At 42.8% G+C, this 27,125-nt stretch overlaps 1 protein-coding gene across 1 annotated transcript in view; it reads left to right on the top strand.

Moving 5' to 3' along the window:
- Window positions 1-27,125, top strand: part of npas3 (neuronal PAS domain protein 3) — a gene marked incomplete at its 5' end in the record, with an annotated part of 246,393 nt that overhangs the window by 123,036 nt on the left and 96,232 nt on the right. Inside the window, one exon of the mRNA XM_079286826.1 lies at window positions 4,844-5,059. Coding sequence (XP_079142952.1) covers window positions 4,844-5,059 — 216 coding nt within the window. The remainder of the gene's footprint in view (window positions 1-4,843; window positions 5,060-27,125) is intronic.

Below are 27,125 nucleotides of genomic sequence, written 5' to 3'. Positions count from 1 at the left end.
ATCAATATAACTAGTGTCTCTCTTCACCACAATCTCCTCTTCTTCTATGTCTGTGTCATGCTCTCCCTGTTCATGGTCCCATTCTGCTGGTTGCAGTCCGTCCTGGTGATGTTTAACAGTCTGGGGCTCGTCGGAGATGGTGTTCATTAAAAGAAGCTAAAAACAGAAATATTAAATACTCGTCATCAGTTGAAAATGCAGTTTTTCTGCTGCAGTGATGTAGAAGTGTACTCGGGGGTGTGTCAGTGCGCCGTGACATCACTGTTGGGCGTGGCTACGCAACCCGATCTCACGGAATGGCATACGAATAACGCTTCCATGCGTCGTCATTACACATTTCAGGCTCATTTTAGGGAATTCAATGCCACGTTGTTGCCGTGGAAACCGGAAACAAAGCAACAGGGAAATTTGTCACAAAGGTAATTATTGTCAAAGATGGTGATTTTGCCGTCGCCATGTTGTTGTTTTTGCAACTGATGAATGAATGTGGACCATAATGTACTAAATGAACATCATGCTGTATTGAAGAAGACTTGAAACTAGAGATTGAGACATAAACTCATGTTTACAATGTTTACTGAGGGAATAAATCAAGAGAGAAGTAGAGTCATTTTCTCATAGACTTCTATCCAACCAGAGGAGTCGCCCCCTGGTGGACACTAGAGAGAATGCAGCTTTAACGCGTGAAGCTTTGGCTTCACTTTTCAAACGGCGGTCTTTCCTCCAGCAGACCGCTTCAGTCAGTACTTCACTGTCGGCACTTCTCTCGTTATTTTAACCCAAACCAACATAGTTGTTTCCTTTGAAGATGGAAGTTTATTTTGAAAAGACTGAATTCATGTAACGAGAGGAAACACGTGCTGCTGGACTTTCAGAGCAAAACACAGGAGGTTCAACTTTTTGTAAGATATCTTACGAACTGTTTTATGAGGACACTCTTGTTTTTCCCGTTCACTTTAAACTTTCTCTCTCACATTCTATATCTATACTTATCCTTTACGTTGCTCGTTAAACATGATCATATTTGTTTTTGTGTTTCGTACAAAGATGCAGGAGTTGTGTTCACATTGACAGTTTCTCTTTCAGGTTTTACAAATCTGCTGCATTTCATTCCTCATGAAACATCTGCAAAGCTTATTTCAGCTGTTTGTCAAAGCGTACACTCTTCTTCTGCCTTTTATTTCAGGTGCATCGCCAGCAGCAGTAACACAGACGTAAACTGTGCTGGGTCAGAACCTCCTCAGGGTCCTTTAAGTCTGTCTTTCTTCTCCTTTAACGATTCCTTCCTTCTTTCTATCAACCTGTCGATGTTTCTCTTCCCTCAGCGGTCCCTCACTTCCTCCCTCTGTCCCTCACCTCCCTTCAGTCCTCCCCCCTTTTCTTCTCTCTCTTCATCCCCGAAGTCTTTTGTTAGGTCTTGATAAATTGGCTCTGACATTCTGCCAACATTCCCCCCCCCTCTCTCTCTCTACGGTGTTCTTACACCTATCACTAATTGAATTGGCAATTTGTGTAACAGTACCGATCCCCCCCTCTTTCTCGCTGTCACACACGCGCACACACACACACACGCACACACACACACATCTTGTAGCTGGCAGTCTGGAGGGTTGGTTTACTCCTTTAAACCAACCCTCCAGCAGAGTACACACACACACATACATGCACACACACACACACGCACACACAAATACACAAACACACACACACACACACACACAGGCGATCGCTTTGCTGCCAATTTCACATTAAACAAGAACATAAATGAGCAGCAGTGCTGTTGGACTCAGACACGTTTTTATATTAAGTTCGTCTTCATACTTTTTTATTTCTTCATGAGTTTATACTTGTTCTTATTATTTTTTCTCTGATCATTCTTGCGACTTCATTCTTTACTTTGTGGCTTTTTAATTTATAATTTTTCATATTATTATTTAACTTTTTCTCTGTATTATCTGTTTCCTCCTTTATTTTGAAATTATTTCCTCCTCTCTTCCTCTTCCTTTATCCTCCCCCATTGAACCCTCCCTCCCTCTTTTGTCTTTTCTCTTCCATTTCAGTGCCTTGACACCTTTTTAATTATTTTAAGGAGAAATATGTATTTTTATATATATTTGTGTGTGTGTGTGTGTGTTCATGTTGCTGTTGTTTGTCTGCAGCGAGACTCCTAAACCTTCAACACACACACACACACACACACACACTGACGGCTAAACGCTCAGAGCATCGCTGGAGGGGCTGAAACACAAACACCTACACACACACACACACACCTACACTGACACACACACACACACACACGCACACACCTACACTGACACACACACACACACACACACACACACACAACTTGTTTGTAGCAGTGAGGTCAAACCAGCCTTCTCTTTTTCATTCCCCTCCTTCCTGCTCTTCCTCTTCATCATATTCCTCCTCCTCTTTTACTCCCTCTCACCATCTCCTCGTCCTCCCAGCTCTCGTCCTCCTCTCTCTCGTCCTCCTCTCTCTCGTCCTCCTCTCTCTCGTCCTCCTCTCTCTCGTCCTCCTCTCTCTCGTCCTCCTCTCTCTCGTCCTCCTCCTTCCTTTTCCTCTTCTTCATCTCGTTTGAATAAACTGTCAAATCAAAAAGTCGTGATTATCTTTATTTGTCTTTTGATGGATTCAGTTTTAACTCGATCGTCATATTCACATATGTTTTTCTTTGTTTTCTTTTCTTCATAATAAAAGTTTGATCTCACATTCGTCTTTTATCAGACTTTAAAAACAACATTCATTTCTCTCCATTGAGTCTGATGTTCCCATGAGCTCTTTACTCTCCTCCTCCTTTGTCTCCTCTTTCCTCACCCCTTTTTGAAAAGGCTCTCGTGCACAAGAGTTTCTCATTACATCATTAATTGAGCCTAATTCAGCTACTTACCCCCCCCCCCCCGCCCCCCCTGAAAGTGTGTGTGTGTGTGTTTAAACTCAGTGTAATGAGGTCTGCAGGGAGACGAGGACGGAGGTTGTGGAGAGAGGAGAAAATCACCGCAGGGCAAAAAAATCCCTCTTTTAGTGAGCTTTAATGTCTGTCTGTCTGTCTGTCTGTCTCTCTCTCTGTGAGTCTGTCTCTCTGTGAGTCTGTCTGTCTGTCTGTCTGTCTGTGAGTTTGTCTGTCTGTCTGTCTGTGAGTCTGTCTCTCTGTGAGTCTGTCTGTCTGTAATGACGTACAAATGACGTACATGAACAGCATGTGACTGAATACTGGTGGTTTAAAAAAAAATTTCATGAATCTTTTTGTATGTTGCTCACACTTACTGTTTTTGTCTTCTTTTGGGAATGAGAAAGAGAGAGAGAGAGAGAGAGAGAGAGAGAGAGAGAGAGAGAGAGAGGGAGAGAGAGGGAGAGAGTTTAACCTGAGGGCTGATTTTTCACATAGCTTCCTCTCTCTCTGTCTTTCTCTCTCTGTCGCACTCTCTCTATCGCTCTCTCTCTGGCGGGCCATTGTGCTCTCTGTTTTTCTCTGTAGAGAGAGTTTTGCCATCAGGGAGACATTTTAGAAAGCTATAAAACATTTCTCTCTCTTTTTTCTCCTCTCTTGTCTGCCTTTCACTGACCATCTCTCTCTTTCTTTCTCTCTCTCTCTCTCTGTCTGTCTCTCTCTTTCTCTCTCTCTCTGTCTCTCTGTCTGTCTCTCTGTCTCTCTCTCTTTCTCTCGAGATGAACAGTGATGGATAGAAAGATGAGAAGAATAAAAAGGGATAGCGGTGAAACAAAAAGAAGAGAGAATAAATGAGAGAGATGCCCTGTTTCGTATCTTGGCCTTCAGACTCTCCTCTCAGGGGCTGAGACTGATCTTAAGCCTCTCTGCTATTGGCTGTTCAGTTTTAGAAACATTTGGAGAGTCAAACCAGGCGACAACCTTTGGTTGTGAAGAGTGAAGTCAAAGCATCATGTGTTAAAACCGCATTCTCTCTAGTGTCCACCAGGGGGCGACTCCTCTGTTTGTATAGAAGTCTATGAGAAAATGACTCTACTTCTCTCTTGATTTATTACCTCAGTAAACATTGTAAACATGAGTTAATGTCTCAATCTCTAGTTTCAAGTCTTCTTCAATACAGCATGATGTTCATTTAGTACATTATGGTCCATTTAGAGTCACACAGACCATAAAGCAGGGGATGCTTTAGGGCGGGGCTACACGGTGATTGACAGGTTGCTACCAGAGACGTATACGGCGTCTCTACGTCACTTTTATACGCAGCCTCGATGCGCCGAATCGTGCAAATTAAACCAATCTGTCCCTAACAGTGACCAACTAGTTTTAAAGACCAAAAACCAATGGTGGGTCAGAACCTTTTTTTTTTCCTGAGACACTAAATAATCAGGTCAAACTCTTCAACCATTCATCTACGTTAACTTGTGATTCCTACGGTCAAAAGAGATGTTTAAGGCTACAAGCTGTGTCTTGTTTCTAACACTTTCTCTGTTCGGTTTAGTTTCAAACGTAATTGTTGGCTTCCATCATTTTGAAGCTTCACTGGAACAAATGTGCAAAGCTGCATGTAAATCTTCACGTTTCTTAAAAATGTCTTTTGTGTAGAACTCATAATTGAGAAACAAAGTGTTTGCTGGTTGACTTCACTTAATGAACGCGTTAGTGTCACCAGCTGGTTATTAGCATGATGCTAATGGTTCCTGTTGGTTCTATGTGAGGAGGCTAACGATGCTAACTCTTCGCACTGTTCAAGAAATGTTCTGCAGAGCTGAATTCACTGGTTCCTCTTGTCCTGTGCCATGTGTGTTTGTCACGCTAGGCTGTATAAACGTTAGTGTGTGTGTGTGTGTGTGTGTGTGTGTGTGTGTGTAGGTGTGTGTGTGTGTGTGTGTGTGTGTAGCTTTGCTCGTATCAATGTGTCTGAGTCTCACCGGTCTCCTTCTGTCCTGTCCTGTGCTTCCTCTCTCCTTGTGTGTGTGTGTATATGCATGTGTGTGTGTGTGTTTAGCTATCGGTGCCCAGAGAAGGAGCAGTCCCAGCGTCGCCTCGGGGATCTTCGAGCCTCACCTGGGCAGCCACATTTTACAGGTAGGAACTGTTCAGGGTTTAAGGTTTGGAAATACGGTTGGAAATGCATGTGGATAAAGTGCACAGTATACGGTGTACTGCAGTACTGCTGAGTGAATACGCACACACACACACACGCACGCACACACGCACGCACGCACACACAAACACACACACACACACACACACACACACACACACACACACACACACACACACACACACACACATTGTTGATCCAGTATAATTTTCAGTGCCTTTGGTTTCTGATGAATAATTTCCAGTTGTTTTTGCACTGTTGCATCACTCAACATGATGCAGAATCAATACACTGAACACACACACACATCTCCTTCATTTTGTGGACCATACACCGCAGACATTTACATATTTTTTTACTTGGTCACTATTAACATCACAGGTATTTAGAATACATATAAGAGAGATTACAGAGAGAGAGAACTTTATTTGAGCAGCTTGCATTGAAGATCATGCAAAAGTCTTTTGGCCTCACAGGTATTTTATAACGTGAAACGAACAGTAATCATGTTGATATTTTCACCGTTAACATACACTCTACTGTATGTGTACACACTGGTATATACAGTGGTCTGAGATTGTCCTAAAATGGCCACCGTACAGAAAACAACAGTTTGATGAAGGTCGTAACATTCTTCTTTCTCGTCTTAAGTCTCTACGGACAGCACATTGGTCTGTTAATGTTTTCATTTTTTCATTTTGGATTTGTATTTTACCCCATGTTGTTATCTGAATCGTATCTTCTGATTTGCCTTTGAGCTTTTCTGAAGCTAAATTATTCCTCATAATGTACCTTTTACATTATTAGTGCAGCGATTCCTCATAATTCACCCGCAGATTTTTCACCGCAGACGACTTCAATTATTCCTCAACATCCAGCTGCAGCCGCGGCTAAAATGAATTATTAAATGGAATTATGAAAGTATGATAATGACAGGGTTATCGCTGCTCCCTCGGGTTTTGTGTGTGTATATAATGTGTGTGTGTGTCTTGTAGTTTTAATCCCTAACATGCTCGACTCCTTATCTGTTTAACATACAGCCCAAAGGCTGAGCTTTTAACATCACAACCAGGCTGACGCGATAGCACAGCTGATAGAGGCTGCTAATCTGTGTGTGTGTGTGTGTGTGTGTTTAACTGTATGCACTATGTGTAAGTGTGCATACATTTCTGAGAGGATTTTGTAAATCTTGTTCGATGTTTGTGCATTATTAAACCTAGAATTATTGTGTGTTTGCATGTTACGGTTACACCTGATTATTATTATTAATAATATTATTATTATAATCTGGTTGAACTCAGTGAGCCTTCGCTTTGTGATAATCCACACTGTACTAATCCCTTTAGCGTGTTGAGGGATCCTGACAGAAAAGTTGCTCACAGATATGAAGAAGTCAGAACAAGCTGCAGTTTGAAAAGCAGAGTTTTTAGCAGTGTGTGCATGTTTATGTGCCTTAAATAGATCAGATGTACACATGTTGGTCGTGTTGGCAGAGATGGAGGAGAGCTAAGCTCTGTGATTAGTGTGTTGATGCATGTAACACCCGCTGTGGTGTCCAAAGCTCTTCTGTTCTAGGCTCTTCTCTACAAGATGAGTACATGAGGCTCCATATCACAGTCAAGAGCCAGATCACAGCTCCACCTTCCTGTTTGTCCTCTTTAAAGTCGCAGTCCTTTAACAAAACCACCAACAGTTAGGTTTAGACAACAAAACCACCAACAGTTAGGTTTAGACAACAACACCACCAACAGTTAGGTTTAATCAACAAAACCACCAACAGTTGGGTTTAGACAACAACACCACCAACAGTTGGGTTTAGACAATAGAACCAACAGTTAGGTTTAATCAACAAAACCACCAACAGTTGGGTTTAGACAACACCACCAACAGTTGGGTTTAGACAACAACACCACCAACAGTTAGGTTTAGACAATAGAACCAACAGTTAGGTTTAATCAACAAAACCACCAACAGTTGGGTTTAGACAACAACACCAACAGTTGGGTTTAGACAACAAAACCACCAACAGTTAGGTTTAGACAATAGAACCAACAGTTAGGTTTAATCAACAAAACCACCAACAGTTGGGTTTAGACAACAACACCACCAACAGTTAGGTTTAGACAATAGAACCAACAGTTAGGTTTAATCAACAAAACCACCAACAGTTGGGTTTAGACAACAACACCAACAGTTGGGTTTAGACAACAACACCACCAACAGTTAGGTTTAGACAATAGAACCAACAGTTAGGTTTAATCAACAAAACCACCAACAGTTGGGTTTAATCAACAAAACCACCAACAGTTGGGTTTAGACAACAAAACCACCAACAGTTGGGTTTAGACAACAACACCACCAACAGTTGGGTTTAGACAACAAAACCACCAACAGTTGGGTTTAGACAACAAAACCACCAACAGTTGGGTTTAGACAACAAAACCACCAACAGTTGTGTTTAGACAACAAAACCACCGACAGTTAGGTTTAATCAACAAAACCACCAACAGTTAGGTTTAGACAATAGAACCAACAGTTAGGTTTAGACAATAGAACCAACAGTTAGGTTTAGACAATAGAACCAACAGTTAGGTTTAGTCAACAAAACCACCAACAGTTAGGTTTAGGGAACAGAACCAACAGTTAGGTTTAGGGAACAGAACCAACAGTTAGGTTTAGGGAACAGAACCAACAGTTAGGTTTAGGGAACAGAACCAACAGTTAGGTTTAGGGAACAGAACCAACAGTTAGGTTTAGGGAACAGAACCAACAGTTAGGTTTAGGAAACAGAACCAACAGTTAGGTTTAGGAAACAGTAGCTTTAGTCAATGTCGCATCAGAACAAATAACCGGTGAGATGAACCGTGAAGAGTTTGGTCTGAACATCTAACGTGATCCGTGCGAACACTCTGATTGGCCGACAGCTAGAGGGCACTGTTCCCGTAGTGAACCCTCCGTCAGGATCAGTAGAAGAAAGAGACGGAGGAGGAGGAGGAAGAAGATGCTGCTGTGCATTAGTGCAGCGTGTGAATCACATCCATCACAGCTCCTTGTTGTTGCGTTTGTTCTTTATCAGTCTCGCTTTAATCCTGCAGACAGGGAGCGTGTCGCCGTGACAACCCGCTCTCCCCTTCCGCCTCTCTGCACATCACGTTGTCATGTGTGAGTGTTAACACGAGCCGTGTGTGTGTGTGTGTGTGTGTGAGCGTTAACACAAGGCTGGAACAAGCGAGAACAGCCGAGCCGCCGCGCATTGGCTCACGCTGCGCTGAGCAGAGAGCGTTGCCGTGTGTTTGTGTGTTAACACCGTGTCCTGATCCTGCAGCTCCAGACACTAGACATCCCATAATACCTTGTTATAATCCCTGGAGAGTCACTATGACAACCATACGAGGAAGATCCCGAGGCGGATTGAGGCAGTTGTGAGATTGGAAGTGACACGAACAATGTGGGCCTCCCCTCACCTGGAAGAGGTGTGTGTGTGTGTGTGTGTGTGTGTTTTGAAATGTACCTTAAATTGAGCTCCTCTTTAAAGGTAATACTTTTGTTCCGCCCTGCAGTATTAAAAACTGACCAAACAACATGTCAATATCAGGTTTGATGAGACCCGTTTTTTTATTGAAGGACAGCACCGCTAATGATCCACTAACACACTGCATTCCTTCACAATAAAAGCATCTTTGCATGTTTGGCAGTGGAATAATTTTATAGTGAAAACACCCAACGTGTCCACACTCAGAACTCGTCAAACAGCAGCTTGGTCGGTTGCCCTCCCGCATAATATTCCATTTTATTATATTACATGTATTACTACAGCACAGCGAGCCAACAGGGGGGTCCAGGTGGGGACTAAGTGAAGCATAGCCTGCATAGATTCTGAGTAAATCACCCGGATATTCTGCTGTTTTTGTGTGTTGAGTTTATTAACCGTTTCTACATGAGTTTATGGTCTCAATCTCTAGTTTCAAGTCTTCTTCAATACAGCATGATGTTCATTTAGTAAATGATGGTCCATTTAGAGTCAAACAGACTATAAAGCAGGGGATGCTTTAGGGCGGGGCTACACAGTGATTGACAGGTCTCTACGTCACTCCTCAGTCCTTATATGGTCACTTCCTGTCAACTGAATGCAAAAAAGTCAAGAGAACGAACACTCAAGAAAAGAAAAAGACTTCGTCCTTTACTCCCACCGTGGAGGAGCGAGTGAGAACGGGCTGAAAAAGTAAAGGTTTGGTTTGTAAAACTTCACCCTCGTAGTATAGTGATACAAAGTGAGAAATGACTCACCTGTTTTTGGTCTGTTCTCCTCTTTGAGTTTGTTTTATACAGAGTGAAGTGCTCAGGCAGCCACAGAATGATGAATCAATGTCAAAGAGATTATTAGATTAATGATGAAAAGGTCAAAGCTTGTTACGTCTGCTCTCCTCACAGCGAAGAATTCACTAAATATATGAACAAAGTATCGAGACAATACTTCATGATTTATACATTCTGGTAATATCAAATATTATATCACTATTTTTTCATCTTGGCGTCAAACAGGAAGTCCCCTCTGTCTTGATTTAAATTGCAGAATTTTTGTAGTCAGGATAAACACACTTCCTACAGGAAATAATGTGTGTGTGTGTGTGTGTGTCATTTATATGTGTGTGTGTTTTCAGCGGAGACGGAGGGCCGACGTGTTGGCGGCAAATTGGCCTCATTAATCTCCCGCTTAATTGATTGTGAGAAGTTTGAGGATGACATTTTAAGAAAGCGTGGCGGACGGGGCGCGGCGTGATTGATTTGGCTAAAACGCAGCGCGAATGAATGCCAGCCAGTCACTTAGGTGGTAGAGACCAGACACTAATTTCAGAGAGATTAGGCCAGAGAGGTTGATAACGCCTAATGAAGAGAGAGAGAGAGAGAGAGAGTCGGTAAACAGTGTGTGTAAAGCTCCATGTGTGCTCTCCTGTCAGGTATCAGCTGCTCTGTGTTTGTGTGTCAGTGAGAGTAAATGAGTGAAGCTTGTATTTGTATGAACTTTATTACTCATCTATATAGATCAGTGCAGAGAAAAAAAAGATGGACGACGTGTCTCTGACGGGACGGTGTGAGGTTTGATTTGGCTCTCGTCGTTATCTTCATTAGGCAGCAAATGATGTCTGGGTTCAGGTTCAGCATTTAATCAAATTCAGTATCTAATCCTGGACGTCTCATCGGTTTGTGGACGTTTTGAAGCCTCCAGTTCAACGCCGCCATGTTGTTGTTGTTGTGAACAGGAAGTGACCATATTGGAGTGATGTAGAGATGCTGTATACGTCTCTGGTAGAGACCTGTCAATCACTGTGTAGCCCCGCCCTCGGCATCGGCTTCTCTTCAGAACCAGAGGTTGCCTCCTGGTCAGTAAGAATGTATGACCCTGATCATGTCTCTTGAATGTCAGCAGCCTAATTGTGTGTGTGTGTGTGTGTGTTGATACATCAACGGCGCTGTCCGTGGTGCTGAAGCAGTAGACAGATTAAACTCGCGGTGCATCAGAAAATGGCGTAATCACGGCCAACGCGTCTTTCTGTCACTTTATAATAGCTCATAGCTCCTCCTCGCAAGCCTCCTCGCTCCTTCAGATGCATTTTTGTAATTGTGACGTCCCTCAAGCTGCAGGATCAAGGAAACGATGGGGCACGGAATGTGAGCTAGGCTCGCTGTTTCCCTCTGCTTTCAGTCTTTGTGCTAAGCTAGGCTAAACGCGTCCCAGGCCTGGATTAAACTCACACCGTGACTTTGTCAATAAATACTCACCTTCAACAAATCAGCGTACTGCACCTTTAAGTTGAGCAGGACAGGAAGTAGATGAAAGTTTAGTTGTTGCTGATGAAGTGAAAGTGTTGGTGTTTTGGGTAGGGGGACTTTAAAGAGCAGATTGATGTTTGGTGTTTAAAAAAACCACCATGTGGCGTTTGAAGCTGAAGAGGCGGCGGACAGACAGACGCTAATTACACCGAGGAGGTGTGATGAAGTAAACTGTGTCGGTCCAAACAGTGAGAACAATTAGAGAGTGATTGATGAAGAGAAAGATGCCGCGTGTGTTTAAAAGCAAAGTCAGAGAGTGAAGACAAAGAGGAAGAAAGTGTGTGAGATTCTCTTTGTGTGTTTGTGACGGGCTGGCTGAGCACCTGGCATCTAGAGGGGGGGGGGGGGGCACACCTGTTAAAACACACACAGCCTGTTTGTTGTGTTGTGTGAGAATCAAACACACAGCTTGCCGAAGGACGACCTGTCGATCTGCAGCGAGAGAAGGAGACAAGGTGGCAAGGAGACGAGAAGAGAGGGAAAGACACGTGGGGCGATAATGGAGAGAACGAGAGAGGCAACAGGCTTTTTTAACGGTCTTTACTTAAGTAAAAGCAGTAATACAACAGTGTAGAAAAACGCTGTCACTTGCGTAAAAATACAAAAGTATTAGCATCAAAATATACTGTAAAGGGACAGTAAGTAGGATTTGAACTTTGTTTGCTCCTCCCCTTTGGCTCAACGACAGCAGAAGCCACGCCCATTTCCCTGCACCGTGTCCCCCATGATCGTAGCTTAGCCTTTGAACCGTGCTCACGATTTAGCGCCTCGTCTCTACTTTTTTTTTTAAGTGGACACATTTACTTTTCCACAATGCAGAAATATGATTTGAGGAAGTCGAGATATTTATGAAACTTTTTTGGGAAATTAAAGTTTGGACGTTTTATGTTTTGTTTGATGTGTGAAGAGGTTTGCTTTTAGGGTAAAGGTATGTTTCAGTTTAAGTTCGGGCATAAATACTTGACTTTACTTGAAATGACCCTTCGACCCTTTTCTTGACTCGTTTTACAGACATAAACCTTTTATGGTTTAACAATTCATAATTGACGCTCTTTGCAGTTCCAGGTGTCAGAAAAATAGAGCTGGGTATTGTTTAATACCAGTAACACTACTCGTACCTTTAAAGTGATACTGTACAGAGTACTTCATGCTATCTTTCTTTTTTTCTGCTTCTCTTGATTGTGTAAGAATCCACCATCACATATGTTACTGTAGACACACTGTCCAGTGTTTCGGTGGCGTCTCAGCCGACTCCACCTCCATAAAAATTGCGTCGCTCGACTTCACCACAGACTGTGACTTGCAGCTGCAGTGGACCAATCACGCGTCTAAGAATTAAATCTAAGAACGCCTGTGGTGATTGGCTGTCAGCAAAATCATACAGATTTATTTGTTTCTACAAATGGATCAAATGCAGATATTGTCTGACCAGAGAAACATTACATGTCACTGGGTTTAACGGTATCGAGTGCCGACCCCCCGCCCTACTGAACACACACACACACACACACACACACACACACACACACACACACGCACACACACACACACAGAGTCAGAGTGATGGCAGCTGACGGGCCTCGCCCTGCTTTAATAGATGGTTTATGGAAAGCATCTCCACTGCTGTTCAGAGGCTCTCATCCGTAACACACACACAAACACACGCACACACACATTACAGCATTACTCACTCATGACACGAAGGTTATGGATCACACACACACACACACACATATTTGACCACACATGCACGCAGTACTGTACATGTTCATTCAAAAAACATATTTCGATTGAGCTTCACATCTATAATCATATTTCTAGAACTGCAGGTGTAAGAACTAACAAACCAGCCTCGCAGTCTGATAAAGGATTTATTAAAACAACATGTTGTGATAAGAGCTGAGGGAACGTGGACTTTACAAAGTGCATGACAGTATTTTATCAGTACGGTTTTGCTTTAACTTTCACAATTCATCTGAATTATTTCAGAGACTATAAATACTTTGTTTTTCATTCTGGTGGCTCTTCATAGATTTCAGCGTCGAGACATTTTTGCTTGTTGTTCTCTGTCTCTCTTCACTTTGATCAAAGATTTGGACGCAAAATAAGACGAAGAAAAATACTTGAATTGTGAAAATATTTGCTGATTTGCTATAAAACCGCTCTCAGCTGCTTTAAATCCTTTAAAGTGTCAGCTGTGTTCTTCAAATCAAATCAGTCCCAGTTTAAAGGTTACATGTTGAATAAAAAAACATGTGAATTTCCAGAAAAAAGCAAACGGTCCAGTTTGATGCGAGCGGAGCGTTTGAGTCCTTCACCTGCAGCTGTTAACCGAGCGCCTCGCAGACAGATGTGAGGCGCCCGCGCGCTGTCACGCCGATGAGCGGCAAATTAAAGACGACAGCAGACACGACACCGCTTCCTGTCAGCCCGTCAATCAAGCTGTCGACCAATGAGTGTCACCGTAGGTAGAGAATTTGACGTGGAGATGTGAGGGGGGGGGGGGGGGGTTATTACTGGAGAGGAAGTGGAAAAGGTGAGGAGAAGCAGGAAGTCACTGAAAGACACCTGGTTATAAATGTGCAGGTTGTGAATGTCTCAGCTGATCTACTTTGGTTTGTGTTGCTTTCAGTTCATGTCTATAAAAACAAGCCGCAAAGACTTTACTCGTCTTTATTGTGTTGTTACAAGCAGGGACCGTTAAAGGTCATTCTGCTGGTGCAGTCACGGAAGCTCAGACACCTGAAATTCAGCAGTCTTTGTTCTGTCTTATATTATCATTATAATAACTTTTTCTTTTAAACATTTAAATAAAGAAAAAGACACTCAGAGCATTAAATAATGAGGAAGTCATGATTCACCATTCATATTGAGTCCAACAGTCTCACGGCAGTTCTTAAAACGAAATGCAGGGACAAGAATGGTCCATTTATTTCCTGTCGCTTGGAACGACATTTTTTTGGGACGACGTTACAAAACGAGAGTGAGATTTAGGCAACAAGACCAATTTGTTAAGTTTAGGAAAAACAGGGAGACCGGTGTCCGTGAAACCAAACATGTTGGTGACTTTAAAGTTCCGTGAGAGACCTTTTCCAATGTGTTTTTGTACTTATTTTATGTTGTTTACGTGCAGATGTTACTTCTTTAGAGCCCTTCCATGCTGTTTTTTCTAGACCTACTTTAGTGTTTTTTTGTTTTTTTTTCTTAAACATGTTTATTCTTTAATGACACATAAAAAGCCGTTTCACAACGTTAATCAGTGGCGTGAAATGACGCATGAAAATTTTAAAGTACATGACGTTGATCTGTATGGATGAATGGATGCAACTAAACCGCTAAACAGCACACGCTCATCATTACCAGCTGCTGGACTGGACACGAAGCCCACAGAACAAACATTTAACGTAGTTAACGGCAACTATCACAATGAAAAATTATTTATATTTTAATGAATGTATCAAAGCATGCATGAAATATGTTGAGTGAAGTCTGATTCTGATTATTTATTGCTGTGAAATTGCGACACAAAACACACGCAGACGCAGTGTTTCAGATGTAGTTCCCCCTCTGAGTGTTGAACTGCAGGCCTTGAGATGAATTTTTAAGACCTGCATATTCAAAAGCGAACACATTACCACACACACACACACACGCACACACACACACACGCACGCACACCCCGTGGGTTTCAGGCGGGGTTTTCAACCAGCCTGCATGCACAGATGACTCCAGAGGCCCGGCGTGACCCGGCGGCGGCGAGACTAAAGGTCACGGCGGTGAGCGTCGAGCCTCGCATTCCTGATTACCCACAACCCCCCTCTCCTCACTTCCTGTGAGGTCCGGCAGGTTCATCAGCTGAGGGAATAACTGCAGAGAGAGAAAGAGAGGAAGAGGGAAGAGGTCTCAACCAATAAATGAAACGTCCAGAGAGCGAAGAAAAAAAAGAACGAAGGTGAAAAGACGAAGAAAGAGAAGAAAGAGGAGTTCAGGGTCTTATTATTTATGCAGTCAATAGGCCGAAGCTTGTCTGCATCTCTAATTGTTTGATTTTAAAGGCGGGACGGCCTCTTTAAACAAACACGCTCTTATGCTAATGGCGGCGCGACGGTGCTCTCCTGACAGCAGCTGTTGGGAGGCTGGACTGGGGGATTATGGGAGGTTGTATTTCGAGCGTGTGTGTGGGTAGGGGGGGGGGGGGTTCTGCTGAAGCTGAATATCATTTGGATAATTAAAAATGACAGAGGAAGTGGTCCACACACACACACACACACACACATACACATGAGCAGCCACTTTGTCTTGACAGGTGGAGGAGGAAGGGGGTGGGGGGGGGGGGAGGTTAGTCCTGATTGCTGTCAATCAAGCGGTCCGGTGGGAGGAACGCCGAGGCAGGCGGATTGCTGTGAACTTTGACCCCCTGATGCTGATATGAGAGAGAGAGAGAGAGAGAGAGAGAGAGAGACTGAATTTCAACAGGCCGGAGAGAGAGAGGATGAGGAAGAGTGAAGGTCAGAGAGAGTGAAGTAATCAGGTGTCAATGATAAAATAATGTGAAACAAGGATTCATTTATGTTATGTGACATAATATAAATAATTCTCCAAACTCCTAAAACAGTAAGAAACTCAAAAAGACACAGAACACATTATTCACAGGAATATTTTGTCCCATTTTAAAGCAGCACTTACACATGATTTAATATTTACAATGAAACAAATGAATATGAGTTCCAGTGACGTAGTTATGGAGCTTTTTTAGCTTCTTTCAGCTCGTTGTTTTGGTTCAGTCTCTTGTTTCCAGCAGCTGTTTTGTGAAGAGAGTGAAACATAACGAGGCTGATCTTTCTCTCAGGAGTTGGTGGAGAAGTAAAAACTGGATAACATTCATCAGATGGACACAAGAACTTCAGTTTCAAATTACACCTTCAACCACATGTTTCAATCTGCGACCGTAATCCAGAAGAAAACACGTTTTTCGTGCGTTTCCCTACGAGAGTCGGGCAACCCGTGACATGAATACAGTCTTTTAAAACTAAACCGTCTTCACGGGAAAGAGCTGAGTTAGGTTTGGGAAAATGTCTTGAGTTCAAATATACTGACGTACGGAAGTGAGGTGACAAATAAATCAACGTTTCACATGAGGAACAAACAGCCGTCTGCAGGTTCAGAGAGGTGTTGTAGTTTGTGTGTTTTTATGGTTTTCATACGTCGTCGTTCATGATTACATACGTTTATCTACGTGTCGGCATAGCTCTGAATGCCGGATGAGAACGGCCTGATTTATTATGGATTCCTGTGCACGGACACGTATATCGTTTCCACATGTGAGCGGTGTTTTCAGATTTGGTCCGACGTGGATTCACACCAGAGAGATAGAACACAGATGAATGAAGTGAATACTTGTGTTTGTATTCTGTGTGTGAGATCAGAGGAAACGGAGGATCACTGGAAAGACAAAGTGACAATTCAACAAACGGCAACAATGAAAAGACGATCAGATTACATCTCCGTCCTTCTGCCGCTTTGTTCTCTGTGTGTGTGTGTGTGTGTGTGTGTGTGTGTTTGTTTATGACTGCAAGTGCGTGTGCACACCGCCGTGTGTGTAATTGCATATTTATTGATGTGTCTTCACACATTTACTCATTCCTCCAAGTAGAGAGAGAGTGTGTGTGTGTGTGTGTGTGTGTGTGTGTGTGTGTGTGTGTGTGTGTGTGTGTGTGTGTGTGTGTCGTCTTTGGTGTTTCGCTGTGCTGAACAGGGAGGGTTGAGATGTAAAACCTTCCCTCCTCTCCAGACGCAGGATAGAGTGAATCCTCTCACCCCCCGCCAAATTAATCTGCGCACACACACACACACACACACACACACACACACACACACACACACACACACACACACAGAGAGTGAAAGCGGATTCTGTCGAATAATTTCATTATAAGGTTGTGAGCATGTGGATTAATGGTTTTACTGTCACAGAGAAGACGGGATTTTCTCTTTTTTTCTCTCTTTCTCTCTCAAGACGCTTTTATTTTGTCATTTCCTCTCCACTTCCTCTCTCTCCTTCTTTTCTTTTATCCCTTTCATCCCTCTTTCCCTCCTTTTTTATAATGTGTGGTTTAGCTAAATGCTGTTGTTCAGTAGCTGTACGCCTCCTCTAGTTCGTGGTGTTTTTTTTTTTACCATCAGGTGGACAAAATAACAGAAACACGACCTGCTGACCTTCGCAGCAACACGCGCAGGTTTAAGGAGGTGAACGTGTGTCCGTGGAGACAGAGTGGAGATTGTCTGAAGGTGTAGATGTGTGATTACCTGCTCACGTTGTGATTGTGTTTCATGGTTTTGTTTCTTTTGAATGGCGCCTGAGACAGATGAAAGTTAACCACTGTGTCTTTTCTTGGAGCGTCTTTCGTTTCCTTCTGTTTCATTGTATCATTTCGGTACGTGTTGTATAATTTTAAAGCAATTTAATTACATATTTTTTAGTTTTTTGCTTGTTTGCTTTCTGATATTTATTTAGATTTGCATGTTATTGTTTCATCTAATAGTTTTGATGATTTAAACCCTTAATCCAACGTGTTAAGACGCACTGTAATTACATAAATAGATAAAGATAACAGAAATATGTAAACTTTACTTTCCAGAATATAAACATGCGTCATAAAGGCTTTTTTCCGTTAAAGAAAATATCTTAAAAGAGTATCTTTTCTTCTCTGACCTCTGGTGGTAACTCCTCACTTTGCTGTGTATTCCAGGACGCGGTGACATCACTGGTAGGTGTGGTTACAGATGCAAAGGAGCCCAACAGCATCACGTTAAGTTACTATTTAAAGGGACAGTACACCTCAAAGTCCGAAAGCACATATTTTATCTCTAACCTGTAGTGTCATTTATAGATCCAGGCTGTTCTCACACAGCGTTTGTATTTCCAGTATAATGGAAGTAAATGGCGCTCAGCTTGTGGGGCTCAAAACACACAGAAAATATATTTGAATATATTTAACCCTGAAATCATGACCCGGTTAATCAAGATCATCCACAGACCTTGTCATTAACAGTGTCATGTTACTTAACTCTCCAGGTGCGATCCAAAATGTGGATTTTTATTTTGGGGCGAACTGTCTCTTTAAGCAGTTTGACGCGTCAGAGTTTATAAAGAATTTAGACTGAAGAAATCTAAAGTTTAACGTAAGAAAAGTTTATTTAAATCAGTAAATATTTCATCAAAGAATAAGAAAACAAACCAAAGAATCTGAGAGTTTGATACAAATTAAACAAAACAAACCAAAAACTAAACCTGCTTGCGGGCTAATAATGGAAATAAGAATAAGTAACAACTAAATACATTGTAATGTTAATAATACATTTATATGAACCTTGTAAAAATTGGAATCAATAATTGGACAGTCAGCTACATGAGTACGTAGCATCCTGCTGTCTTATGTTCTGCTCCTTCCTCACGCGTTTCCCTCTCTTTTGATTCACTTATCTTCTCGTGCTGATTGCTTTTGTGTTGCGTCATGTCTTCCTTGTTTGTGTGGCGCTTTCATGCCGGTGTCACAAAATCCCCAAAAAACAAACCCCACTGAGAACGCAGGTTGGATGGCAGACAGGATGTGAAACACATGTGTCGTGTTCACATTAACACGCCTGCAGAGGGGGTGTGTTACAGTGTCATGAACACACGTGTGCGCGTGTGTGTGTGTGTGTGTGTGTGTGTGTGTGAGTGAGACGGCTGGCATGTCTCAGTCACCTGGCTCTGTCACCCTCCATAATCACTACAATCCAACAGAGCAATCTGCTCTAATCAAACGGGAAACGCCTCCATGGTTTTGGCTCACCCGCTCTCTCGCTCTCTCATCCTCTCTTCCTTGTATTCTCTCTCCCCGTGTTTTTTTGAGTGTGTCGAGGTTTTCAGTCAGGGAGGCAGCAGCAGCAGCTGGCGAGGGCAGTCCCCAGAGGGATTGTGGGTAGGGAGGGGAAGGTTATGGTTTCACTCCCATCACCGATCTGTTTAATGTGTGTGTGTGTGTGTGTGTGTGGTACAGTTCTGGTTCCAGAGTGTGTGTGTGTTCCAAACAGGCTGGTCTGGTTTGATTTGTGGTTTTGTTTTAGTTTAGTTTGATCTGGTTTCTCTGAACTCTTATGGCTTGGTTCAGTTACAATTAGTCTGGCCTGGTCTGGTGTGGTCTGGGTTTTAGTTTAGGATGCGGGCTGGCCTGTTCTGGTCTTGACTGGTTTTGTCTTGTTGGGTCTGGTTTTGTTGGGTCTGGTTCTGTTGGGTCTGGTTCTGTTGGGTCTGGGTTTTGTTGGGTCTGGGTAGGGCTGGGCGATATGGCCTAAAAAAAAAATCTCCGATTTTTTTACAAAAAATCCGATTCACGATTTAAATCGATTTTTTTCCCCCAAAATTTTTTGCAGATGACAGAAGCTGTTGAAAACATTTTTTTCTTTTATTTTGTGATGATTTTCCCAAGTAGGTTGATAAAAATAAAGTGCAAACAAAACCTGAACATTGTAGAAAGGTGCCTGTAGTATACAAAAAGTATTTGGTCACTCTTTTGTTTGCCTGAATCATTTAAATATAAAATTAAATTAAACATAACATTAAATGGCATTAAATAGTAGCCTTCCATTGTAAACAACTGTGCAAATGTAACTTTTTACAGCAAGCTTTTCTAACTGAATACACTGATACAAACACAGCATGAAATAAAATGTATATGACCCTTTAACATTCACATTTTCAAAAGTGCAACATCTGATCTAACATCAACATAACATATTTTGCACAGTAAATAAGTGCATGTAAACAAAATCAAGTGCATTCACAACATAACCAACAGTATTAAACAGTAGTGCATGTTTTTTCTAAATATTTTTTGCCAGGAAGACAAGCCTGTCTACTACCTCTGGCTTCAGGCATGCACGGTGGCATGTAACAATGCCCCCCCCCCACACACTGAAAAGCCTCTCAGAGGGGGCACTTGTAGCTGGCACAGAGAGGTATTTCTTTGCTAAAGTACTTAGCCTTGGAAAGTTAAGTTGGTGACGCTTCCACCAGTCAAGTGGATCGGTGTCTGGGTCAACCTGCTGGACCACAGGTCAGTTGTTGCGGAGTAGAATGACATCCCCTCCAGCTCCGCAGAGATCCTTTGGCGTGTACTATTGTACAGCCGAGGCAAGGCAACGTCAGAAAAATGTTTACGGCTTGGTAGCACGTACCTGGGGTCCAAAGCTTTGAGACGGTGAATAAACCCCGGCTTTTCCACGGTGTATATGGGCACCATATCTTTTGCGATATACATCGCGACTGCATCCGTGATGGCTTTCCACCGGGCACTCTTCTTCTCATGCGGAGTACAGTTGGTGAATGTCTCCAAAATGCTGGGTTGTTGTTGTGAGGTGGCGGCGGCGGCGGCGGTGACATTGTTTTAGTTTGTAAACAATGCGCGCGCACTCTACTACGGGAACCCAACGGGGGGGAGGGGTGGGGGCGATTTTCTCGATTTTCAATAAAACACATCGCCTTAAAGCACACATTCGAATTAATCGATTAAATCGATTTATCGCCCAGCCCTAGGTCTGGGTTTTGTTGGGTCTGGTTCTGTTGGGTCTGGGTTTTGTTGGGTCTGGGTTTTGTTGGGTCTGGGTTTGTTGGGTCTGGGTTTTGTTGGGTCTGGTTTTGTTGGGTCTGGTTCTGTTGGGTCTGGGTTTTGTTGGGTCTGGTTCTGTTAGGTCTGGTTCTGTTGGGTCTGGGTTTTGTTGGGTCTGGTTTTGTTGGGTCTGGTTCTGTTGGGTCTTGTTTTGTTGGGTCTGGGTTTTGTTGGGTCTGGTTTTGTTGGGTCTGGTTCTGTTGGGTCTGGTTTTGTTGGGTCTGGTTCTGTTGGGTCTGGGTTTTGTTGGGTCTGGTTTTGTTGGGTCTGGTTTTGTTGGGTCTGGGTTTTGTTGGGTCTGGTTTTGTTGGGTCTGGGTTTTGTTGGGTCTGGTTTTTTTGGGTCTGGGTTTTGTTGGGTCTGGTTTTGTTGGGTCTGGTTTTGTTGGGTCTGGTTTTGTTGGGTCTGGTTTTGTTGGGTCTGGGTTTTGTTGGGTCTGGTTCTGTTGGGTCTGGGTTTTGTTGGGTCTGGGTTTTGTTGAGTCTGGTTCTGTTGGGTCTGGGTTTTGTTGGGTCTGGGTTTTGTTGGGTCTGGGTTTGTTGGGTCTGGGTTTGTTGGGTCTGGGTTTTGTTGGGTCTGGTTTTGTTGGGTCTGGTTCTGTTGGGTCTGGGTTTTGTTGGGTCTGGTTCTGTTAGGTCTGGTTCTGTTGGGTCTGGGTTTTGTTGGGTCTGGTTTTATTGGGTCTGGTTCTGTTGGGTCTGGTTTTGTTGGGTCTGGGTTTTGTTGGGTCTGGGTTTGGTTGGGTCTGGTTTTGTTGGGTCTGGTTTTGTTGGGTCTGGGTTTTGTTGGGTCTGGGTTTTGTTGGGTCTGGTTTTGTTGGGTCTGGTTTTGTTGGGTCTGGTTTTGTTGGGTCTGGTTCTGTTGGGTCTGGTTTTGTTGGGTCTGGGTTCTGTTGGGTCTGGGTTTTGTTGGGTCTGGGTTTTGTTGGGTCTGGTTTTGTTGGGTCTGGGTTTTGTTGGTCTGGTTCTGTTGGTCTGGTTTTGTTGGTAATAAATAAAGCATTGACTCTTGTGAGTCGTCATGTTTTTTTAAGTTCAAATAAAAGCAAGAATATAAATAAATGTTCCTGTGATCACACTGACCTGACCACCATCGAACTCTTCCAGCCTTTGAGTATTTCTCTACATAAAAACATGGATACCTGATGCACCAGCTCGGGATCAGACAGAGCTCCCACCTGCTTCTAGCAGTGTTTGTTTTGCTCTACACGGAGCACCAGGCGGGTGGGGTTTACTGCGGCGGGGAGGTGTTTGCTCTCCTGCTGTTGGTGTCTCTCGTATGCTCCAGGTGTCGGACGCCCGCTGTAAAGCAAAGCCTCTTTACATTTTTACCGTGAGAGTTAGCGGCGTGTCAAACATAACCTCTCGCTCCGCCGCCGCCGCCGATGCTGCTGGGGGCGTTTGTTTTCTACTCCTGTACGTGCCTCAGCACCAAATCAGCTGGTTAAGAGAGGCGAGCTACAAGAGTGAAGCAGCAATTGTACCAGTGTGTGTATGTGTGTGTGTGTGTGTGTTATTTTGACGTTACTCACATGTATACCTGTGATTCTGTGCGTGTATGTGCATCTGAAAACATCTGTGTATATGATTCTACATTTGTATGCCTGAGTGCATAAAAGTTTGTATTAGAAGAAGAAACAAAATGAGAATAACATCATGAGCAGCGGGGAGGGAAGTGAAATCGAAGAAGAGAGGAGGGTTTAGTTGATTGAATGGGAGTTGCTTGTCCAAAAAAACAAATGAAGGAAAGAAGGAAGAAGCCAAAAGGGATGAAGAACGAGAGGGAAAGAATGGTCCTAATGAGGTTTCAGAATAAAACAAGAGAAGAAAAGGAAATCATTTCCAGTCTGGGAGCACTTTATCTGAAGCAGAATATACAGAGAAATCAGTAATGGGGAGGAAACAGAGCTGCTGGTTTATGGATTCATAAGTGGAGCACACACAGAGAAAAAGAAACTGAACGTCAATATGAGTTCATTTGTTAAACTGGAAATGAGATCAGGAGAGAAGGTCAAGAAAGACACAGTTTTAGCCGACTAAACGTTTCTAAACGAGGAAGTGCGGATCTCATTGGTCGAGTGGATCGTCTTTAAACTGGAGACGCTCTGCTGGTTTCACCGTAATGAGGCTGATTCAAGACACATGTACTTCCTTTTGGTAGAGTGAGATCTTCAGATAGGCTCGTGTCAGGAATAGAGTCGGTTAGCCTAGCTTAGCATAAAGACTGGAAGCAGGAGAAAAAAGCTAGCCGCAACAACCTTGTTGTCTTCACTGCAGCAGTTCTGCTCAACTACTGAGACGTTCACACAGAAACTGGAAATGAACAAAAGCATAAATGCTCTCCAGTTCGACAAAGACTATTATTGACCCATAATCTAGTAAAACTTTGATTTGTAAGCGTTCCTTTTATGTTAAATGTGATGCGTGAGTGAGACCACAGCCGCTAACATGCTAGCAGGCTGCATAACTGTCTGCAAACGTGCCTGTTTTGTGATTACACGCATTGTTCTTACAGTAAAGTTGTTTTATAAGATACAAGTGTTGCTGCAGTTTCTAGTTCTGCAGGTGAAGTCGATCCAGAAACTCCTGCTCTGCTCCAACAATACGACTAAAACTAAAGCGTTTCCTGTTTTGATCTCTCCTTCACGCCATTCTTCCAAAAACCTCAATGCTTCCAAGATATTTAGCTGTAAGTCAAGGGCACAGATTTGCAGATTTGACCGCAGTTTAACGGGTTTTTTGATGTGAAAGTCTGCAGCTCCTTTCGCCCACTTTTGAGTTTGACTCAACAAATTACATAATTTCGTTCTCCAAAGTAAAACTGCTGCTGCAAAATTCACTCCGGATTCAGTGGCCGGTCTAATTAATTGATTTTTGAGGCACCGATTTGCAGCATTTGCCGAATGGGAAGCTGGAAGTTACAGAAATTGGCTCAAGACGGAAAAAAAAAACTCTGCCGATGTCAGCTGAGGCAGTTTGATGTGTGTGTGTGTGTGTGTGTGTGTGTGTGTGTGTGTGTGTGTGTGTGTGTGTGTGTGTGTGTGTGTGTGTGTGTGTGTGTGTGTGTGTGTGTGTGTGTGTGTGTGTGTGTGTGTGTGTGTGTGTGTGTGTGGAGACCATTGACCTTCCTCCATCTCCCCGTGAGCAGGACAAATATTTAAAATAGATGTCATGTCCTGGACCGCCTCCAATGTAACAGCCTGTGTGTGTGTGTGTGCGTGCGTGTGTGTGCGTGCGTGCGTGTGTGTGTGTGTTTCAGTGGCTGATTCCTTCGCTGCCCTTTGCTGGAAAACCAAAGCTTGCTCTCTCTTCCATCACTCCATTTTTCTGTCTTTCTCTCTCTTTTCCCGCACTTCATTTCCTTCACTCCCCTCTCTCTCTCTCTCTCTCTCTCTCTCTCTCTCTCTCTTTCTCTCTCGCTCGCTCTCTCTCTCTCTCACTCTCTCGCCCCGACAGCCACTAATAATAACGCATGAAGGCAGTCACACCAAATGAAGACAAATGCCGTCCACTGCTGGAATCATAATCTCTCTCTCTCTCTCCCTCTGTCTGTGCATGCTCTCTCGCCCCCCTCGTTCTTGTCTTCCTCCCTCTGTTCTCCTCGTCTTCATCCCTCTGTTCTCGTCTTCATCCCTCTGTTCCGCTGTAGAGTGGGATGTCTCTATAAAACCCTCAAATCAAACCTTCCTCATGGTAACAGAAGAGGCGTTCACATGTTTCGAGGGACTGAAGTAAAGCGTCTCTCATTGATGGTCGGGCCTCAAATCTTACATCACGTTATAAGTTTAAAGCGCGGATGTTAGCGCTATACACCACACAGTATATTAGTATTTATAAACATGTCAATATGAATGCTTCTTTTTTTTTAAAATAAATTTAATAATAGTAATTTGCGGTTTGTTTTACTCAGATGTATTGTTGAGATGTCTCCTAGTAAGCACAGTGAAGGGGACAAAGGGACGAGGCAGCCCAGGAAGACAGACAGTGACTCACTTATTTCTTCACAAAAGTGATGAACTGGTGTGCAGTGCCAGGTGGCGTGAACAAAGCTGTCCGGGCTGTTTTGAGTGCAATGTGGACAGATATCTGACGTGAATCCCATTTGAAACATGTTTTGCCCGGTGTAATGAATTCTGTGAAGTATTTTATACTGTATTAGTTGTAAATTGGCATTTTTAGTCATGAAGTAGATGTTATTGCAGATTTGGGTCCAGAAATCAGCATCAGGAGTGATGGATGGGTCCGATTCCCATTTTCTTGATGGTATGGATGATGTTTTGTCAGACTGTGATATTACTCTACATATTTTTGAGATTAACTTTTTTGAAGAGGGGATATTAATTAATTCTGAGGTTGAGGGGGGTAATTCTAGGTTAGTGGCCTTAATGTTAAGTTTGGATTGAACGGATGATTTGAGTTGCAGATATTCCAAACATTGATTGCTCCTGATGCCGTACTTCTGAACCAAGTGAGGGAATGAAACCATGGTGTTATTATTGAAGATGTGTTTCAGATGAGTGATGCCTTTAGCGGACCATGTGTGGAGATTTAGATGTGTCTTGTGACTTAGAAAATCAGGATTGTTCCAGATGGGAGTGAAATTTGAAGGTGCCAAAGTAATGTTCGTGATTTTGTGGGATTTCCACCAGGCTGTCAGAGTTTCTGCTGTTGTTAGTATATTGAAACAAGGATGGCGTTTGATAGATTGACTGAAAAATGGTAAGTCAGAAATCTGAATGTCCTTACAAACTGTCTGTTCTATATCTAACCATGTGTTGTCTGATTGGCTGTGGATCCATTTAAGAATGTACTGAAGTTTATTTGCTAGAGAGTAGTGAAAGAAATGTGGAGCTTCAAGTCCTCCTTGTGTTTTTGGTTTTTGTAGAGTGGCCAGTTGAATTCTTGGTGTTTTATTTTTCCAGTAGAATTGAGTAACGATTGAGTCAAGCGACTTGAACCAGGAGTGGGTGGGTTGAGATGGTATCATTGTGAATTGGAAGTATTGTCATTTTAACTGTAGCTATTCTGCCCATGAGTGATAATGGTCGGTTCATCCAGCGGAGGAGGTCGTCATTTGTTGTTTTAAGTAATGGAGTGAAGTTGAGTGTGAACAGCTCTGACAGCCTGCGGGAAATATGTTTTCCCAAATACGTGATGGCACCTGTGCAGAAAGGGATAGGTGGTGTATGGGCTGCCCCATCCCAACTGTTACTATCTAATGGAAGGATGGATGATTTACTCCAGTTAATGGAGTAGTCGGAGATATTAGAGAATGATTCCATGACTTTAATAGTTTCCTGTAGTGATGAGTAGGGGTTTTGTAGGAAGAGCAATATATCATCTGCATAGAGACTGATCTTGTGATGGGTGTTGAGTGTTTGAATTCCTTTTATGTCGATGTTCTGACGAATAGCTGCAGCTAACGGTTCAATGAAAATGGTGCAAAGTGAGGGAGAGAGTGGGCATCCTTGCCGAGTCCCCCTGTGCAGTGTGAAGCTTTGTGAGGTTTGTCCATTAGTGATGACAGTGGCTGACGGTGAAGTATATAGAATTTTAACCCAGTTAATAAATGATTCCCCAAAGCCAAATCTTTGTAATGTGCTTGTGAGAAATGTCCAGTTTACTCTGTCGAAGGCTTTTTCTGCATCCAAGGAGGCTATGATGGTACCAGTTTGTTGTAATGATGAGTAATTGATTAAATAAATATGAATGCTTCTGAAGGGCAGAGCACTGCTATGGAAACTGCAACCGTCCCAAAGTCAATGTGAAATTCTAAACGTTATATTTTGACTTGGTTATGGTCATCTGTATTCATGGAAACACGCAATTCAAAATAGAAAATGAATGATTGTGTCTTTATTTAATTGCTTGCTTTAATTATTATTTCATTATTGGATGGCAAACACCAATCCTTCCTCCAGGAGAACGATGTCGGTTCCTCGTTTGAAACGAGAAGTCGGTTATTTGTCAGGTAACTTGCATCCTTAAGTAACGTCACTTCTGTAGTTATGTTAACACAAACCACCATCTTCTTCTAAACATAACTGAGTAGTGTTGTTGTCTAAACATAACTCTGTTTCCTGTGAAGATGGAAGTTTATTTTGAAAAGGCCGTATTTATGTAATAAGCATAAATTGACACACGTACGAAAAATTAGAAGTAACTTTTGAGGATACGTTGAGGATACGTTGGGTTAAAACTATCGTAAGACGACGGCACACGTGTGTAAATGTGAGCGATCGGCTGAGAATCGCTCCATTTTGATCTGCAACAGATCGATCCGTTCATCTCGAGGCGCTACAGGTCGGCACGGTGCAGTCAAATGAATACCGGTGTACTCACTGAACCTTTTATACCGTCCACTCCTCAACAAATAGTTTGGCTTCTTATGATTAATAACTCATTAAAATGAATGAAAACAATCTGATCATCTTGCCGTTTAAAGGCCTGAGTTATGACTCAAAACTACATTTTCTCAGGTAGAAAAACACTGAAGGAACCTTTTAAATTCCTCTCTGCTGTCAGGAGAAACAGATCCGGGGTGATATTTAAAGAAGTGACGCTGC

The sequence above is a fragment of the Melanostigma gelatinosum genome, assembly GCF_949748355.1.
Source record: "Melanostigma gelatinosum genome assembly, chromosome: 16".
Classification (NCBI taxonomy): domain Eukaryota; kingdom Metazoa; phylum Chordata; class Actinopteri; order Perciformes; family Zoarcidae; genus Melanostigma; species Melanostigma gelatinosum.
Note: the sequence above shows the minus strand (reverse complement) of the source record. Positions and strands in the feature narration are given on the sequence as shown.